Below are 21511 nucleotides of genomic sequence, written 5' to 3' on the forward strand. Positions count from 1 at the left end.
GACGTGTTAGAAAATTAAGCTGCTGGAGTTTTTTTATTGAAAGTGTAATAAATACCATGATATTGACACTTAAATTTGCTTAGAATGACAAAAAAGCCAAACAAGACTCCCCTCAGGGGAAGCACATGGATGATATAAGATTGATTAGTTTGCAGTTTTTAACAGAGCTCAAATCTGTTTTTTCATTCTGGAAAATTCCATGTGGCTGTCTCCTGTATGTATGGGGCTAAAAGTCTGTAGCTTGGATGATATTCATAGTATGAGGGCAACGTTTTTTCACGGCTTCACTGTTTATACTAAAACTAAAAATTAGCTGATTCTGTAGGGGTCAGGTGGGATACACTGATAGATTTTTCATGGAATCATCCATCATATACAATACTTGTAAGGATCCTGCCAAGATTCGGTGCACTCCTGCTCCGTGTCCATGTTCTTTTGTTTTCCCCAGGGCTGGGCGGGGTCTTCGGGGATCCACTGCAGCTACCCTCCTCTGCACACCTGATACCTCATTAACCTGATTCCACTCTCCACACCAACAGCAGTCTTAAGCCAGTCTCTTCCTCCGCTCATCGCCAGTTCGTTGTTCCAACCTCTGTGGTAACGCTCTCGGCCGCTATTCTAAAGATTGCTCAGAATTTCCTTGGACTCCAGCTCCGATCCACGAGTTGGTTTTTTTTGCCTCGACTTACCTGTTTTGTTTTTCCCTCCTCCAGCCCCTCCGTTTGCCTGCCCTCTGTTTCTCCTTTCTTTTTTGAACCTTGAGCCTGAAGGAAGCGCTTTCGTTATTTATCTGCATTGTGGGTTCAGTTCTGTGCTTTTTTTTTAACTCCTGACAGTACTACCATAATATTTAGGTCTACAAAACTAAAGTTCTCAACAGTACGCTTTATCTGACGTGTACCCTGTCACTTTTTGAATTTAATTAGTGTAACACTTGATCTATCCAATCAATGATTAAAAAAAAACATCTTATGAATTACCTTGTTTCCCAAGTAGTGCTCTTGTCCTAGCAAAGTAATATTCTGTACAACAGGAGCTAAGTTTTGTGATCTGTACCACAAAGGAAGAACAAAAACTTACAAAGTAACAATACTTTGATGTAATACTGTATGGCATTTCATTGCTTCATTGAGAGTGTTTTGACCCATGTTGTGGTACGGTAACAGCCCTGCAGCAGGTAAGACGGCTCCGCAGAGAGTCATAAAATCTGCTCAAAAAAATGACCAGCATACATCTGCCTGCCCTGGAAGACACGTATGCGTCCCGCTGCCTGCAGAACTCACAGTGCATCCTAAAAGATTCATCCTACCCCACGCATCATCTCTTTGAACTTCTGCCCTCAGGCCAATGATACAGGTCCATCAAATCAGACACTACAAGACTAACAAACAGCTTTGGCCACACTGATCTCTGCAATGACTCACAAAAGCTACACTGTCCTTCATCTCTGTATAATAATTTATTCATCAACACCCTTGTGCACATTATTTAACAAGGTAAGCAATTATGGCAGTGCTATGCAATACTTCTACCCGTTTCTTCGTTGAACATGTGCATGTGTGCAAGGTTGTAGATGATGATGTCGTTCCTTGTTCTTTTAGTCTTTTATCTCTGTAAATACACTGAACTCTGTTCTCAGGCAGTGCATTTCAAATTCGCTGTTATCATATTACATCCACTTATTGACAAAAATGTGAAGAAATGAATCATGCAGCTTTCAACCATCAAGTATATATAATAACTGAATACAGAGTGTAATTTTCTTAATACATGAAGCAGTGTTATAAAAGGGTCATTATCAGGGTTACCCTAAAGTGCTGGTACACACACACACACACACACACTACCCTTTTCGTTCTCTAATTCTATTGTTGATGCCTATTTGATGCCCCTGGAGCGCCACCAGGCAACATGACAGCTTTGAAAAGTAATGCCAAAGGAATGAGTCATTGATACCATAATTGAACCATTACTTTATGTGTGCCACTCATTATGTGTGTTTGACCATGTGTTTTCATAGAATTTGTCCCTGTCCGGCTTATGAGTGCATTGTGGTGTGGTGTGCTTATAAATATTGGACACTAAAATCAACTTTGTAATGGGCCAGCAGGAAGAAGAACGGCCAAAATCATTAGTGCATTTTCCCTTGATGTGCCCTCTCTCCTGCTTCCCTCCCACTCTTGCTTTCTGACTCACACACTCCCTCACACAAATATGTCCTTTACATCAGAACACTGGTTATTAGCTGTAAGATGAATGTCAAGAGACTCACACTAGAGAGTGAAACTGCTATTGCCAGTCCTTTAGGCACCTTGGCATTTCAGGTACCGTACTGGCAGTCTGACACAACAAGGACATGACATCCTGAAGCTCTCATGGGTTTGTATTAATGCAGCACCACCGTCCCCCACCCACCATTTCACACACCATCAGTAGAGAAAACAAAGCTCTCTGTGACAGTGGCTGCTCTTTTTCACAAGACACATAAAATAAAACCAACCACATAGATTGACAGATACACACACTCACATGGGAGCAGCATGGCTAAGGAGGGGCTGTCCAGCACCCGATGGCTTGCTGGTTCGATCCTCACTTCCCCCAGTATATATATGTATATAAAATGTATATGTATATATATGTATGTATATGTGTATGTATGTGTGTATATATATATATATATATGTATATGTATATATGTATATGTATGTGTGTATATATATGTATATATATGTATATGTACATATGTGTGTATATATATGTATATGTATATATATGTATATGTACATATGTGTGTATATATATATATATATACACACACACACATATATATACGGCCACACACACACACACACACACACACACACCTCATTGGAAAATTGAAAAAAAACATGTGGTCTAACTAATTCCTGGAAATGTGTTGGCAGACAGCTTTGTAATGGCATATCATCCAGCAAATAGGTCGGCCCCTGCCATGATTCAGCAGTAAGGACGTTCATGTTCAGCCAGCCAGCAAACTTCAGCTGATGTTCACTAGAAATTATGAAATTTCCCAAACTGGATTAATACCACACACATAAATGTGAAAGTGCTTTGCGAGCTGTGTTGTTTTAAAGTAGTATGGCCATGACTGTGTCATCAAATTTAGATTATTCTGTTTCATTTACACATAATTTAATAGGAGTTAAGGACTTAGATATCACAAAGGCATGCACTCTGCTGGAGGGAAAATGATTCAGTCTTGTTAGGTAAGAGGGTGCCAGGTATAGAACAGAATGTTTCACTTTTATCAAGCTTCAATCAAGTATTGTTACACAGCAGCACTGTCTTTTAATCCGCTCACTAAACAGCAGATAGTGTAGTCCCGGCGTATAAACTTGATGTTGATTTTCTTCACTCATCAGTTGAGCTCAATCCAACTGAAAGTATGGTCAATACTAAATACAGAAATAAATAGTTGACCCAAATACGATAGCAGTGAAACACAAAAATATGCACAAGTAAATTGATGTTTAAGAGAATTCCTGTAAATTGCAGTTATATTTATAGTGATGTTTTTATAAAGCACAACGAGACATGCCGTCAAATCTAGCAGACCAATCAGATTGCTTGGTCCTGCTGTATGATTTTCATCATACGATTATTTACTGGACTGGATTGGATTAAATGCATTTCTCTGACCATGTCCTCTGCTATTTTATTACAATATTGGATTTTTTTTCCCCTGTTGGTTGCGACCTTCTTTTTCACCTCCTGTTACTTTGTTTGTCTCTGGCTTCCTCACTCAGTCTCCCTCCCTACTGCTTCACAAGTGTTGTTTTCTCTATGCACGCCTACACACACACACTAAGTCTCTGTGCTGTGCCTGTTACACATCGCTTTACTTCTCATTACATCTCAGTGTAAATCTCTCTCTCTCTCTCTATGCCACCTCTCCCCCACAGGCAATGTCATCCCAGGTGGCTACGCTCTCTCTGCTTTACCAATCAGATGGTCTCACTACCTCAGAGTCACAAATCTGGCCACTAATTGGGTTACTCCTTCAATTAAGTCAATAACAACCTTCATATTAGAGTTTAATGTCCCCTAATGAGTCCATTTGTTGGCCAGCGGCTAATTAGGTCTGAGCTGTTTATAGATAGCCTAAACTAATTGACGGACATTACTGAAAGACTGTGTGTCAATCAGTAATGTAGATGAGCCCATTTCTGTGTTTAGTCTGCAGCTCGCCAGTGCCAAGCCTCTGCACCGCCATACCGTTGTTGCTCATGGTTCGGCCTATAATATATAAGACAGCTCAGCATTCCTTTGATGGAAACCACAGGGCAGCAGAATAAAATCTATTAAACACAGAGACAAATGTTTCACGTCAGTGACAAACATTGACAGCGGGTGACAAATTAAAGGAAAAAAACAGCATGAAAGGAACACGAGCATCAGGGAGCTGGTTCTACTAATGCTGCGCTTACGCCAAAAGATTTTCACAGTCACAGACTAAAAACTGAAAGGAGGAAATTTCAGGAGTTTTACTAGAGTATAAAGTGGTAGACTGAGCTGTTTTAGGTCAATGTTCTCCTGGCCTTGGGTTCATGATAATATAAAATACGTTTGACGTTCTTACAAGTCTTTCAGTCTTTAACACAATCAACAACCAATAGGTGAGCTCTCACAAAACCGGAAACAGGAAACCTGGAAGACAAAGAATCACCAGAGCGGAATTGGCGGAAGAGATGGTATTTGTTGGCGGTATGGATGAACGGGAACCTCGAAGGACGTCCCGATCAATCTGGACCCTCCAGAAAGAGGAGCGGATGGTTTAGCTGTGGGCAGAACAGCCCAGCTTGTGCAATGTCAGCTCTCCAACATATCACAACCAAATGGAGAGAAGGAAAATATTGCTAAAAAATAAAAACAAAGAAATATATATATATATATATAAATAAAATAGCTGAAAGAATCTAGTTATAGTCTTGTAAATAGTGACCCTGAAGTCTTTGTAAAATCTCAGTCTGACACTAGGCTGCAACTAAAAACTTGTCTTTAGGTGTGAGATGGTAGTTTTCCACAGGTCCTTTCCAAATATTTTCAGTCTTTTGACGTATGAGTAGCATTCAGACAAACAAACTTGTCCACACCCACACAACCCTGAAAAGACTAATTATGGTCTCTATCAATAACACCTGTTAGGGTGTCCAAGCCAAGGCACTTACCCATACAGGTGCTAACTATTAGATCATAATTAGACTAACCAAGCGGGAGATACTGAAGCCACTGGGATTTTTTTTCTGTTCCCTGTTTCTCTTTGTTTTTCCACACATTATTCAAATAAATATTATTCAAAATCTTGAATCTATGCCTGTGGTTCGTGTTTCTTGTCTTTTGCCACTCCTTCAGATATCAAGCATAAATTAAACGATTGTGAAGGCCAGAGCATAGAATTCCTTCTTTATTCCATTTTATGAGTTTATTTTGCTATCTACACAAATAAGACAGCATATAGCTCCAAGTAACCAAGAGGACTTGTGAGATTGAAGGTAGTATTTGGGCATAATACGCCTTTAAAACTAAAATATCTGGACAAAGTACAGAATTGGGGTGGAATACATCTTTAAATATGTAATTGTATAGAATGTACATTTCCCTCAAATGCTGCCTCCAGTTTGCTAGGTGGCCATGTTGGGAAAAACAGGGTCCTTAAAGTACAGATCTGAAAATGCAGTCGGCCCTGCAGACATATTCTATTGAGATCAACTGCTCCTGCTAACGATGGACAACATTGTTAGAGGGGATGAGGACGATGTCATCTGGACCAACCAAGGCCCTGGATCTAATCTTTTTGAAGGGTTTTCACTGAGGGCAGCACGGTGGTGCAGTGGTTAGCACTGTCGCCTCACATCAAGAAGGTTCCAGGTTTGAGCCCCGGGATCTTTCTGTGTGGAGTCTGCATGTTCTCCCTGTTCCTGTGAGGGTTCTCTCTGGTACTCCAGCTTCCTCCCACAGTCCAAAGACATCAAGAGGGAACAGGATTAATTGGATGCTCTAAACTGACCATAGGTGAGAGTGAATGGTTGTCTGTCTATGTGTCCGCCACTCACCTGAAGGCTGCTGGGATAGGATCCAGCCCCCGTGACCCTTAATAGGGTAAGCGGTAGAAAAAGAATGTATGGAGTTTTCAATGAGTTATGCCATCCACTTCCCATGGACTCTTTTCTTATGCAGAACTAACCAACTTCACATCGTACACGTCACTCTCATATGAAATACATGAGGGAACAGATCACTCTGCTGCTGAGCCAACAGAAGCAGCTCACATAAAAACACATTTTACCGTCACACCTCTATTGCAGAAGGCTGGAATGCTAGATTCACAGTGTGGTGCCATGATGTGGCAAGTTTTCCATTAGATGATGGAAACACACGTAATGCGCATAACTTTTTTGTGACATAGCCACATTTTGTTTAAAAAAAATTGATTTACAATTAAACTGAAACAATGTGAGAGGCTGATGTTGCCATGTTGGCCCATGAGAAGCCACCACAACAGCCTCATAGTGCCTTAATATAGATTCCACAAGTCTCGAGAAGACTGCTGGAGGGATGAGTTCTGTTCTATTAAAAGATATTCCATCATTTGGTGTTTTGATGACGACGGTGCTGGATAGCACTGCCAACAAGACGGCCCTAAATCTTCCACGAGTGTACAGTTGGGCGAGATCTGGTGACTCATAATTTTCAAGCTCAAACCCACTCACTGACCCCTCTGTTCCGTATGAAAACATCTGTATCCATTGTGTTTCTACATTTCAGCTTTTCCCCTGCACTTTGTCACTCGTCTGGCTTTATTAGATCGTATTTTGGGATTTATGCTGAAGAAAAGTGTCTGCTTTTGTTAAATGTCATTAAAATATTCATATCTGCCAAATGTAGACTTTTCAAGATGGTGACACTGGCACAGCTATCAAGGCTCATAGTAACAGAGTGAAAATATATAGGGGCCTTGAGGCAACAACAGGGTGGTATGAGGACAATGGGCCCCTGCAGGAACTATCAAGCAGCAATCTTTGACAAAGTTTAAATAGATCCCAGTGACATGCCACAGCGGTCCCCTAGAGTTTGAGACTGCATGAGTCTTTGGCTTTTGTTAGATGAATATAAAGTGAGCTGGAGTCTGAGTGTGATATTGGGTCTATGCCTGCAGGTTAGCAGCTATCAAAAGGAGGGGTCTGTTTGAAACAAGTTTGTCTGCCTGCACACAGCTGTGGCTTCATGATAAAGAGGAGAGGTGAAGCCTATCCAGGCCTCCTCATTTCAATTTACACCGGCATGAGAACATTATAAGACATCAAGAAACTCTCATATCCACAAAGTATTTTGTTCGTATTTATTAGTGACTGGACAGGTTTATCACTGCATGTGAAATAGAAGCGCTAAGTTTGTGTACTAACACTAGAAATAACTGATCCCTTTTAGTTTTTCCTTTCTTTGCCTTCAGTTCCGATACCGAACAACCGTTTGATTTTCTACAAGCACTTGCCGCTTTTAACTACCACCAAGGCAAAGCATCTGTAAAAAGTTTGCTCCAAATAGTTTCCCGGTGTCATCTGTTGCCTCTATTTTTTACAGTCTTAAAATATTTTCTGTTGCTGTGTAGGTCTGGTTAATTTCCCCCATAGGATGTAAAAATGCAATGCAAAGCGGAATGAAGGGATTTAGGACAAATGTAAGTTGCTGTAACGCAATAACCACTTTTAATGTTCGAGAAACACACGTTTTAACTAAATAGGATTTTCTTCTACCCCAGCTGTATTTATTTTCCGTTTTACTTTGTTTGTGCTGCTTTCACTTCTCTTTTCTAACGAATTTGACGGATAGAGCTGTTAGATGACATCCATGTGCTCCCGGGTTTGCTGGTCAGGGCCGTTCGCGGTCCTTAGCCCGCAGCTTGGGGACCGCTATCCAGACCTCTGCTCTCCGGGTTTCTGCCTCCGACTCCGCCTCTCAACAACAACACAGGAGCGACCGACTCCCCAGCCTGCCAGCCTCCACCCCGAAGCTCCGTCCAGCTCCAGCCTGTTCCCCCTCCCAAACCGGACTCCGCTCCTCTGACCCAACACGAACCCACATCTCCAGCGCCAAATGTCGGCTACTCAGACGTCTGCCGGAAGAAAAGTAGTTCCACTCGAGAAGTACCAAAGGCTGGAGTAGCTCTATCGGGGAAGTTTTTCCCTCTTTGCCCCCACTTTTTGGCCCCGCGGTGGAGCAAGGAAAAGGGCAGACCTGGGGGGGAAAGGAGACCGTATGATGTGGATCTGGTATCTTCTGCTTGGCTCGAGGACTGTTGGTAAGTTTTGAAAAGCACACGGAAACTAGTGTTGTTGTCACGGCGCGGACACGCTTCACTGTCCCGGTGGGTCACAGGAGGAGGAGGAGAAGGAGGGGGGCGTCATGTTAAATCCTCTCAAGTGTTCGCTCTGTGCATTTGGGTCGGTCGAGGGCATTATATAGGATCCTTTTTGTTAAAGAATCTTCTCGGTTTACATTTTCATCGAGTGAACTGAGGTTTTCGGGTGGAAAAGGGGCAGTTGAGTGTTTTTCGTGCCTGTCGAAAGCATCGAGGAGCGTGTCCCCTTCACTTCTTAAAGAGAATACTACTTCTACCTCCATGCTATATCCATCCACTGCTTTTTCTACTGAGATGAGGTTATATGAAGTGTTGTCCAACAGCTTGTTGACAAGTCAATCTGGTCTCTGGCTCGTTCGTGGCAGCTGCCGGGGCCTGGTGGAAGACGTTCAGGCGTACAGTAGGACAGCCAGTTGGCACGTCATTCTTTTCAACCATTTGAACTGGACTTCTAATCAGTGACGTCACTTCACAGGCTGTCAATAATTATGCTGCTGTAAAACACCTGTGGGGCCCATTTTCACAACGTGGTTAAGGGACAATTCATGGACAAACTTGAGATAAATCACATTTATCACGAGAAAACAAATCAAAACTCACAGAGGCCAAGTGGTGTAAAAAGTTTTGAAGCTTTGGATAAATTAAATGGACTGCACTTACGGAGTTGACTTGAGTGATGTAAGTCTTTACCAGCGCGAAAATTTTTAGGTCACAGCAGAAAAGCACAGGCATGCAAAATTGATCAAATGAATGCAAGATTCTATGTACATGTAAGTTTCAGGTTTCAAGTTCATACCACAGTCATGATACCCGAGTCTCACAGGAGAGGTGGCTGCCTGCCCATTATCATCCTGTTATTGCAGGAAAAATGCTTCTACTTGTTTGTCTGTAAGCCATTCACAATTGTCACTGGCAGCGCAAAGCCCAGGATGCCTAAATGGTTCCTTTGCAATACAACAGGGGAAAACTGTGTTTTATTCTTGCTGACTATTTCTAGTAACTAAAACTATTCCAAAACAATCAAGCAGACCTACCAGTCTTATTTAATGATTCAAGTCTATGTCTAGACATTTGTAGGTTGCTGCTTGCTTGCTAGCTTGGAGTTTGCCCAGAAGAAAATTTTACTGCTCAGAGCTTGCTCTTCTTTCAGCATGGGAGACAAATTTGAGATTCTCATCTCAGCCCCATTTGTTTTGATTTTGTCCAAAATGTTTCTCAGATGTTTCTCCTAAAATTCACGAGGAGAAACAGGTGAGAGAGAATAATTAGAGGGAGTCATACTTGAGACTTATAGGAGATACCTTGCTAATCTCAATTTAGTGTTTTTAATGGCTCCTTTTATTTCTCCTTTGGAAAAGAAAATGAGCAATACTGGAGCGACTGTGGCGCTATGTGTGTGAGACACACTTCCCTTTTGGGATGAATTATGTAATCTGAATCTTTATTAAAATTCAAAAACAGACATTTCAAATGTGTTTTTACATCAGTAACAATGTTTCAAACAGTGTTTTTGAGCAGTGTAATCACCACATTACACCAATACACAACACTGAACAACTTTTTTGAACATGGTTACATATTTTTCTAGCAAAGGGAACTTTGTAAACGGCAGCACATACAAAATGGACAGGGAGGAAAATGCCCATTGGCAAGCCTATACCTGCAACAGTGTTCTATTCCAGTATATCACAGTCTGGTTTACTAGAACAGCTCTCCCATAATAACAAACTAAAGGTAGACTATTGAAAATTGATTTAGTTTTTTTTTTTTAATTAAACATACTCTTAGTTCAGGAGCACATCGTATCAGAATGATGAAAGCTCTTTTCTGTGAAACACTGACCTGGCTGACGCTGGGAGCACTATTTTAAGCATGGCACAAGCTGGTGCTCGGTCAGGTCCAAGCCTCATTTTTACTTTCCAAGCACTTTCACCCTTAACTAGCAAATGAGCTTGCACTCAAGCACCTGTTGGAGCAGGTGCTTAATTATGTTAATGAGGTGTGGTCTGGCACAACCATGGTGCATTGTTATTTTGGAACACCAGGAAATGTTGGTGTCAAAGATCTTGAAGAAGATGGTCTTTGGTTAGTGGTATTATCAGTGAAGTGCAATGTAAAGCGACCATCAATCAGATGAGCAGATGTGCAGCAATGCTATGTGGTTCTACTGATACCCTACAATGTGGAAACACTGGCCTCCACCACCTCCAAGGCCAATGTTTCCACATTTCCTCCCAGACCTCTGATGGCTTTGTGGGTGCCTGCATGAGAAGACATCTTCAGCTGGGGGAGGTGAAGCGCTGACTTCTCCCATGTTGAAATGTGTATGCAACTGAAATTTCAACATGCCAGTCCCAACAAAACCTGAACTTTAAAGTGAATGACATTAGGGCTGCGCAGTATATGCCATAGATGGTAGAAATTATATCAATTTAACCTAAAGTAGAGATTTGTGCTCTACCGTCCTATCGTCAATGACATCATCGCACGTGTGTCAAAAAAAGCTGCAAGCACAGAGACAGTGGAGCAGGAGGAGTTGGTCCAAAAAAAACAAACAAACGGTGCTACGTCCATGATTTGTACTTGGTTTGGATTTAAAAGATAGGATGTTGTAGAGAAAACAATACTTTGCAAGATGTGCCGAGTGACAGTGATGGCAAACAGAGGTAATAAGAGCAATTTATTTTACCATCTGAAGATGAAGCGTGCTTTTTTTGTTTAAACTGTTTTGCGTTATTGAAAACATTCTTTTGTACTTCTGTTGTAAGTTATTTGCATTTGCCCGCACTATTCTGCACCATAAAGTGCTGGGTTTAAATTTTGAGTTTTGAGATCTGCTTTCTGTGCAATAAATTCTCTAAAAATGACATTGTTTGCTTTTATTATGATTTTTACACTTAACATGCTGCGCACACATAGCACCACTCGCGAATCAGCAGGCGCCATTGGTCGCTTAAATACGGCCTTTTGTGTATAAGTGTAGATACACAACATCCCTGTTAAACCCAACATGTGTTAACAACTGTGTAGCTTTTTTCACAAATAAGTGTCGTGGGGGTGGCAAAAGTGGACAGCTTCATATTTTCCAGGAGTTGGATGTGGTACAACCTGCTTTGGATCTGCACACAGGGCCTCATGTGACATCACTTGAGGGGAATTACCTGACAACAGCCTCTGGAGCCACTAAGGGGTTTAAGAGTTTCTTACACAATTATGCTCCCTGAGGCTTGGAAACAGACTTTGATGTATAAAGGAGTTCCCTTTTAATATTATTACCTGTGCTTTTCCTCTTATAACAAGTCAAAAAGTCTTCTGTGAAAAAGGCCTATTGGTAAGATGAGCTCTTCTTCACCAAGTATTTATCCACTAAATCTAAGTCTAAATAGAACCATAGAATGTTTTTGACAGTTATGCCTTTTACTTCTGTTGCCATATGAAAATCAAATGTAAACCATTCAAAACCAGTGCTTTTGTGTTGGATTGTCATCTGTTTTGGTCACAACTGAACATTAAAGCTGCTGAAAATTAGACCGTTTTTCTCTTTCACTGATAGTTTACAGATTAATTTCATGACAGCTGAGTTAGAGAATTATGGCTTCAACACAGCCTCTTGATGCGGGATCAAACCAGCAACCGTTTGTTTATTAGATTGCCGCTCTAACTACACCCTAAGTCATGCCACCCTGTTAAATTTATATTCCTCTGGACACTATTTTCTGCAGCTCATGGATAGGTGCTCACAGAGCTCTGAAAGGCCATGTCTTGCGTCGGTGAGGAATGTTGGATCAAGCCTCAATGACTAACAGGTTGCTGTGATGCTCACCGATGGGAAGAGTTTCGGTACCACACGTAAAGCGTGGTGAAACCTCTAGAACACCTACCAAAGCTAATATCATTTTCCTTGTTTGTTTGGGGTTTTTTTGGCTGTGTTTTGTATTATAAAAACACAGGCTGTACCTGAGTCACAATACTCAGCTTGGGGAGAACCTGCGGTTCAGAGAGCTTCTGTGGGGTTGGGGTTTGGTGCACATCACAGTCCATTCACCACACTTCAGTCAGGAATACTCTCGTCATGAATTTAAGCACTTATTGCGAAAACAGAAATACAGTTATACTTTACACCTAGGGCTGCATTAGATGAGGCAGTGCGGTTGAAATAGAGAGTGCATTACAGAACTCCCCTAGGGGTATACAAGAGTGAGTCCAAAGCAAGGCATTGAGAAGCAGTTAATCTTTGAGCCATGTGAGGATTCTGAAATAGAAAGGTGGAGGCTGAGGGGGTGGTGGTGGCGTCAAGGCTTTGCTTGCAGCATCAATGAATGTGGTAGCGTTATGCCATGATCCGACCAGAGTGAGCTGAATTGCATTCCAGTTGCACTGTTATTTTGTTCCATTCTTTATAGTGCTTCATATCCCACTGGAACCATTTCAAAATGTAGCATGTTTTGTCTTAGTTAAGAAACCCATACATGACTTAAAATCGAGGTAATGGAGTTAAATTGCTTAGTTGTAGTTATTGACAATTTTGAACCTCATCGTGCTGTACATACAAAGTTAGTATGTATGGGCCGCTCATCATCCTTGGTGAAAATCCTAGTGATGTGATGAAAGATTGTGAGTTTGCAGAATTGTTTTGAAAACTACCCAGATGCTCTCTTTTTGTTTAACATTCTTCCGTGGTTAATATTCTCTGTGCAGAACGTTTTTAGAGGAGCTGAGCAGAGAGCTGCTTCAGGGATATTTTTGAAACACGCTGCTGTGCTTCTAGTGGGATCACAAGAATTGTCTGGAGTGACCATGATCAGCTCCTCAAGCCATGTCACATTTGGAATGTGACGTAGACGGACCTTGTGGGGTCCAGTTGTCTGTGTAATAAGGATCTGTGTGTGAGGGAGTTGTATTGAATGGACCACCCTGTTGTGAGAGTATTTGACTGATTGGAAATAATGAGTCAATTAGCTTGTAGTCAACATTGGTGTTAATCCATCTTTGGAATGGGATAGAGATGTAGCGTTTTTTTTTGCAGGCTGACTCAGATGACATGCTTCAAGCCAGAGTTGCACATGGAGAGGGCCAGGGATTATTGGGATGGGGCTATTTTGGAGGTTTAAGAAAACCACGGGAAACACATAAATTGTTTTATTCCTTTGTGGAACATTTGTTTTTTTTTTATTTTATTAATCGACACAGTCTGGGCGTTCATTGATATATTTGTACATTGGAACATCCATGACAATTACCCAAGGTGTGTCAACGATGTTGATGTATGCATGGGACGTACAGGTTCTTTTGCGTATGTCTGATCTATAAGTCACAAAGCTGAATGATTCATGCACCCTGGGATATATGGTTGGTAGGAGACAGAAAGAAGAGTACAATGTACTGGAAAAAGTTAGACAGCTCATTATTACATATTGATTTTATATCGATCTTAACTAATTTGTCATGCAGTGATGCAGTGGCTTTGTTAATGCCTGATGGTTGCTTTAAATTGATTAACTGTGTCCTTGGTTGCAAAGATCAAACCTCAGTCTTGGAAGAATCTTCTTATCTCCTGAAGAGTTGTGTTGTCTGGATAGCTCAAATACTTGCCATTGGATTTGGAATGTCAGTACAATTTTTAGAAGTAGGGCACTCTGTCACCGTGTATAGATTTAACCTAGTTCACAGCGATGTTAAGTGGAGAGCCCAAGACAGGTAGCAGGATCTTCAAGGATCTGATCTTATTTTCATACCTGTCAAAAGTGTAAAATGTGGTCTCAGCAACTGGCAAATTAAACTGGCAAGGCTGAAATGCCAAAACAGAAAAAAAGTAAATACAGAGCAGGTAAAATGATCATAGGAGGCAAGTGTGTCCAAGTTTTGGGGCGATGTCCACTGGAATCTACCAGACGCCAAAGGCCTTCTGCATCACAGCCCGCATATCAAGATAGTCCTATCACAAGGATGGATCCTTGTGGGCCCAAAGTATCTTAGAATGCACAGCATGCTAAGCAGCTCATATGTGCACATCCGTGTTATCCAGAGCCCCACCCTCTTTTCTAGATACTCCAATCTAAACTCTTATTTGCATTGGACAAACTGCATTTTACTGAAGTGATGTTTAAATCAATTGATTAAATGTTTAGAGTTCCCCCTGAACACTGATAACAGAGTCGCTGTTCTCTTGATCATTGCTATATTTTAATAGTAACAGATTAGGATGTTTGTTCAAATGGTTCAGATCCAATCTGTTGAAATAACAGCTCATAACAAAGCTGCATTATGCATCTCATTGCTTGTGATTCAGTAGGAAGGAGTAGCACAGCAGCCAACTAAGTACATTTACTGAGGTATTGCGTACATTTGAAGAAAGTAATGCATCACTTTTTTTCTGTGATGGGAATAATTTTAATCAGAATTCAGTTCTGTTTCAAATGACCCTGAAGTATACGCATATATTTATTGTCATTGCATTCACCCAAGTTTTGTGCTCTTACCAGTCATTTGCAGCTGGTTTGCAGTGCTTACAGTTCCAGATACTTATTTGACATCACACATGAAAGCAATGAAAGCTTCTTGCCTTCCACAACCTTTTGTCATCTCAGTCACAAATTCAACTTGTCTGTGTTCAAGCAGCTTGGCTTTAACATTAAAACCGTGTCACTGTCTTCCATGGTCCCCTACCACAGCCACCAAAGATTGTATCCAAACTCAAGAGCCATTTTGACTACACCGATCCCTTCTTTGTGGTGTGGCAACTGAGTTTGGGACAATGGGAACAGGGTCAGTTAGCTTTTACTTGTGGGTTTACCAGGTTTAAAAACAAACAAACATGTGAACACAGGTGTGTGGAATGTAAAGGGGCGTCGTATCCCTTTGTTGTATTTATACTGTTTCATGAGAATTAAACAATTCTGCAGTGTCTTATATGGATGCAGATGTCCACATATAGCAGCACAACCGTTACTATCAAGTTTTTTTGAGGACTGTTGTAATGTTGAAAAATGGAAAACTCAAAACTCCCCTCAAACTTCAGAGAGACTTTAATCACCGGTAAAGCTGCAACCTTCGGCAAAACATTCAGCTTTCACTGGTGACCTCGCCGTGCTATAACCATAAATCCAGCCCTTTATCATTTTTGAATATAGCAGCCACATTGGAAACACTCAGTAAACTGGAAGATTGACCTGCTGTCAGGTAGAGGTTTGAATAGTATACTAGCAGATAAACAGCTTTGATTAATTTGAATACTTAACAGGTATACAGACTGAGTCTCAGTTTTGGGTTTTGTCCCAAAATACAGTCCATAATGAAAGCACATATTCTGCTCTTTTCTTCTTGCAATTTTGTGCTTCGGCATGTAGTACATTTTTATACTTGGACATCTCGTACTTAAATGTGGTCTGGGTTTTCATACTCTGGCTAAAATGCAATGTATCATCTTCATATATCAAAGTTTTGTCACAATATCTGCCTACAAACATGGCTTAGCTGACATTCTGCCTGCCAGTACAAATGTTGCCCTCTTTCCAAGTATGCAGATAGATTGTTGGCAATGTGGGAATTTCTAGAAATATCACAGGAGATTTACAAGGGGAGTTTGATTTTGTATTATATTGTGTGTTCCATTGTATGATAGAAAATAGTGGAAAGTGCATATCGGTTTTGCCTAGAAATTTCTTCATCTTCTACATGTAGGTGTAGATGGCATGTTTGATTCATAAACAGGAGAAATGTCCACAGTGGAAGCAGTAATATGAGCACCTCTCTCACTTCATCCACTTCCCTCCATTTAGGTTACAATGGGAATCCATATTTTTCTTAACTTGGTCCAGGCTTTTGCATATCTAAATGTCCTATCTGAATTTGGTGCAGTCTCCTGTGCATTTATAGTAGTTTACTTGTTCTGGCTGGATGAATCTGTGGTATTATAATTTTTTTTGTATTGGTGTAGATTACTGGTCTTTCTTAGAGCTCTGATGACAGATTCATTGGCCTATCTGCCAGTCACTACATGTTGGTTTCCTATTAATGTCAGTCAGAGGTCCCATGAGCCCATTTAGTTGCACCTAGTTGCAAATATTGTGTACTCAATATAGAATGAACAGACACAGCGTGCACTCTGCAGACTGGCCAAGTTGCTGTTAACTCTGCACTCTCTAGCTTATATCCACTTCTGTGTGGACTTGGAGATTCTTGCTAGTTGATTATTTTGGGTTGATAATGATGTTCTCTTTCATTAAAAAAGGGAGTTTGAAGCAGATCTCTCTCACTAGGGCCAGCTGTCAGCACCAAGCATCACCTCTTGTTGGGTTTGGTCTGAAGTTCAGCCGTCACCAATTGAAATAGTTGCTGGAAAAGTTGTTGACCTGTAATGATATATTGAGTATAGAAGTGCCTTGGTATGCTGCTCTGGACTGATTTCAATGCAGCTTACACAGCTCATTGGTTCAATGTTGCCCTGCCCAGTGACCTTGGTTTCCTCACTTTTATCTTCATCCATGGTGCACCCGAATGACCCCCTGTTTGTGTCCCTTGTGTTTTTCGCCTGCAATCAGACGGGGCATGGTCCCTGGCAGAATGACAGCTGGCGGCCCTGCTGTCCACCGTCATCAGCAGTCATTTGCTGCACTGTGTCTCACCACCACCGTGGCAGGCAGTGTGGATTCCGACAGGCTATTTTGGACTGAAATTCTAGCATCCCTCTGTCAAACCAAACAAACACAACCTTAAAGGTCAACAAAAACCCGGAGAGAAAGACAGATACCATCAGGCCAGCAGATCCCCTGTTTGTTTGTCAACCCAGACAAAAATATACATAGAGTGAGTATGGTTTGTAGGTGGAGTTTCATACAAGCCTTAAATGCTAAATTAGACAATGGGAAACTAACAGTCAAATGATGTGCAATGCTTCCCCAATATTTAACAAATTGCCATCACATGACGGTTAATTTCTATTACTTAGAATCATGCTTTGCTTTATCATCAGCAAGGGAAGATTTGCTGCCAACTGCCTGTGGTGATGATTGTGCTGCATTTCACTTAAGTATGGATGTACCTTAGCCTCATGCATAATTGTTTTATAATTGTGGTGCAGCTCTTTCAGTTTCATCATTCCAGTGAGTGCCCCAACTGCATTCACCAGCTTTGGATGCTGTGATTAGATGCAATTTTCCAAACACACCATCATAATTGAAATGATTATTTTGACTGCTTGACAATGTTTTTCTTATTGCAATCACATGGACATTTTCCTTGTTTCTCTCTTTTGCTTGCCGACTGTAATTGTTAGCATTCACAGTTAGCATGTGTGATAAATATGCGAACTGAACAGTCAAAGCATTTAGATGTGAGATTCGATTAATCTTTGGAGACTTGATCTTTTCTGTAGCTTGACCAAAACTGGAATTTTTTTTTCTCATTTTGGTCTGATGCCGACACGACTACACTCACAATCTGAGAGGACTGGCAGCGACTCAGCATGAAATGTCAGGCCGACAGTGTGAGGTTAAAGCTGTGCAAGATTACATCATCAATTTGCAATGAAGTGATGCATCGAAGGACAGACGGCTTCAGCTGCAAAAAGAATGAACATTCTAGCCATTACACTTAGTATGTTTTTGTGATCTGGGCAGGAAGATCAAAGAATGGTCACTCTGTACTAAAGGATTCCATGCATGCTGGTGGACAGCATCCTGTGGAGGGGACCAGAGCGAAATGTCTCATTGTTTTTTATTTTTTTACTCAATGTCTAGAAACTGATCAGTACATGGGACAGTGCCTGGTACACGTGTCTAACTGTTTCTTAGGCTTGTAAAACCAGAATCTCATTTGCCTGATTGGGCTAACATGACATTTTACTTGACCCAGGAAATCCTTACTGTTGAGAGTTTGTTCATAAGATACCATATTGCATGCCATCATGTGACTTATGTCATTGTCCCTTAGAGAACACATGCTTTTGACCCGGCCTGAGATTAGATACAAGGGAAATTGTAGTTCCTCTGAAACCTCCTCCCCCCATAGAGACGTAAAAGTGCAAGGAAGAGATGTGACGCTGTTTTTTTAAACTAGATTGACAATGGAGTTCCAGTGGTGTTTTAGTTTATTATTGCAAGCGTACTCAAGGGACACGCATTTGATTTTGCAGCCTCTCAGTTAAGAAGCCATTATGCACTTGTTGCTATTCCTCTCAGTGAGTGCATAAATGAACAAATAAGATCAATCGCAATTCGGCTGACATGAAATAATTGCCTATTTGTTACAATTAATTTCAGAGATTTGAGTCAAGACCCCAAGATAGTGAGAGTGAATCTCCCATTATTACATACCAGAAACCTGCTCATTGAACACCGCTGAATTAGTCTCTGTGTTAAATGGATGATAAAAGGGCCAAAGCAAGCAGGAATAATTCCCTTGTCTGTTTGAGGGAGGAGAAGTGAACTGATCCAGAAGCTGAAGTTAATGTGTGGAGAAGACAACACCTTTAATTCCACCTCTGTCACGTCAGAAACGTGGCTTAACCCTTTCATCTGCTTCAAGTGCGCACACTGCACGATTTCCCATGCTTGTAGTTCTTTCTTCTTTAGCACAGATAATGCATTTGAGTCATATGTGTCTTTTTGTGTCTGTAGAGGGTTCAGTGTATATGCACAATATGTAATCCTCTGTTGGCCAAGGACCAGGGGAGGCGAAGCGTTCATCTTCACAGGAACTAATCACCTGATCCCGCCTGCTGTTTACAGAGGCAATCTCTCCAGTCCAAATCAAATGTTAAGCCCAAGTTAATTGCCTTAATGCTGCCTCCCTGTCAACCATGGCTTGGCAGCTGCTCCCAGCGCAAGGCCGCAAAATTAATTCTTTTCACTCGTTCAGTGAATACCAAAGACAAAAGGGGGTTCCTGCTCCTCAGGAATGCAAGTCAGGAATCTATCTTTACCATCTGATATTCTGACTTGGGGAGAGAACAGAGGTACAAGAGGGCAAATGGAAGTGGAGGAGAGAAAGAGAGGGCAGGAAGTTCAGGCCTAGCTTAGGTCATTATGGGACCAGAACTATTAGTCGTGCAAGGGTCTAGCCTGTCAGAATTGGCAGTGCAGCTTCCTCTAATAAGGAGCTGCAGGCTTAACATTTGACAAATGTCTTTTATGTACAGGATAATAAGTTAGCCTGGCAGTGTTGTGCCTAATGACTCAAGATGCTTAATGAAGGATGGGCGGGATTCCCAAAGTCATGGATGAAATTTTCTAATAATGTACTGCAGAAGTTAGTGAACTCTAGAGACTTCTAGAATGATAAGGATGTTATCTGTGCTCTGAACCGGTGGTACAAAGGTTTAGGGCTGGGCATTGTACCAGTTTATATTGTGTACTGGTATTTATATTCCATGAGACAATTTTACACATATGAATACTGGTGAACAGAAGAAACTTTGGCTGGAACGTGGTGAACTTTGCTAGCATGGGGCTGTGCAGTGGGGACCCATTTAACTAGCCAGCAAATACCGTCAGCTGAATGAAATATTCGGAGAAGAACGATGGAAAGATCGTTTAGGAGAATAACTCTGGAGTTAAGTCTGCAGTTTGGAGGTCATTATGGGTTTTTGAAAAAATCTGACAATGTAAATGCTTTCAGGCTAAAGTTGTGGCTGTTGGAGGCATTATTAACTTATTTGTGGGAGTTGAGGGAAGAGTACATGTACATAGAGTGACGACAGCTGATCTTTCACCTTATAAAGCTGTGAATGGAATGTGATAGATGTGTATGAACTGCCATCTGATTTCTCAAATGTCTGTTCCCATTCCATTATAAAATGAAAAAAAGCTGAATTTAATAAATATGGAGTAGAGTTATTTATATGTATTTCTCTTCCTGTGGATTAATTACTCTGAAGTATATTTGCCAAAATACACGCACCCAAATCTCCCAAGTAACAAATTTCCTGTGTCCTCTGGGGAAGAATCTGATAGAATTTTATAAGCTCACTCAATAACTGCATGCACGGTACCTAGGCAGCAAGTTATATAGAAACCAGTCAAGCTGGTAAACATCACATTTCACCCTCATGTGATTCTCATCTCCACCGTGTCCGCTTTGGGTCAGGAGCTCATCTGTCCTGAAGGAACAGCACAGTAGCTGATTATGATGGATTATGATAGATTCCTCCTTGACTGACCTCTACAGCCAGTCACAGATTCATTGCTGCACGCGCGCACACACACACACACACACACACACACACGGCAAGGACATCTGCCTGCCTGCACACAAGGACAGGCAGGACCAGCTTCACATTGGCAAACCACCATGCAAATGCCTGTGTGGTGCTCTCAGCTGACCATCTTCCGAGTTCAGAAGATCATAACCAGCTGGTGTTTATTTTAAACCTGAGATCCTACAACTTGTTCTTGTCTTTAAAAGAGCGTCATGGATAGATTATTTGGACTATAACAAAGTACTCAAACACATTAGGATGGCATGACTTAGGTGATGATGTGGCCATAATGGGACAGTTAATAGTTTTATTCTTTGCTCCAGATACAGTTGAAATGTCCTTGAGCAAGTTATAAAACCTGTCATTGCTCCTGATGGGCACCTTGCATGGGGTCTCTGCCAGTGTATGAATGAGGTAATATTGTAAAGGGCTTTCAGTGCCATTATATTTTCTATGCAAATGGAACCCTTTTTTTTTTACCCATTGTGCTATTTATCACAGACTTCATTGTCCCTTTTGCATGGATAACTACATTTTTTCTGTCTACTTCTGTGCCCTCTCTCCAACTCATTTTTTCTCTACTCTTGCTGTTCAAAAAGTGTGAAGTATCACATTTTATACTTATTTTTTCAACACTTAAGAACAATTTTTTTCTGTAGAAAGAGCAAAACATATTTTAATGAATATGATTATACCCAAAAATGTTCTCCCAAAAAAAGCATGACCATGAATTGAATCAATTTTATTTCATTTTTCAGTATGTTTCTTATGGTGTCATATTTTCTTTCACACCAATTGTGTTTCAGCCTTATGGGTCACCCAATGACAGATATCCGTATTTTTCAAGGGATTGTATTGTATACTATTACCAGCAAGTGTCTTGAATCAAACTAGATGAACTCTCTACAACCTCACAT

General features: G+C 41.1%; 1 protein-coding gene across 1 annotated transcript in view; it reads left to right on the forward strand.

The window, feature by feature from the left end:
- The first annotated feature begins 7920 nt into the window (after positions 1-7920).
- The window catches only part of ldlrad3 (low density lipoprotein receptor class A domain containing 3), a 93192-nt gene continuing 79601 nt past the window's right edge, over positions 7921-21511 (forward strand). The window contains exon 1 of the mRNA XM_086207699.1: positions 7921-8338. Within this exon, the coding sequence (XP_086063825.1) occupies positions 8296-8338 (43 nt within the window). The 5' untranslated portion in view covers positions 7921-8295. The remainder of the gene's footprint in view (positions 8339-21511) is intronic.

This window comes from Aulostomus chinensis, chromosome 7 (genome assembly GCF_037954235.1).
Source record: "Aulostomus chinensis isolate RoL2024-O1b breed Wild chromosome 7, RoL_Achi_v1.0, whole genome shotgun sequence".
Classification (NCBI taxonomy): domain Eukaryota; kingdom Metazoa; phylum Chordata; class Actinopteri; order Syngnathiformes; family Aulostomidae; genus Aulostomus; species Aulostomus chinensis.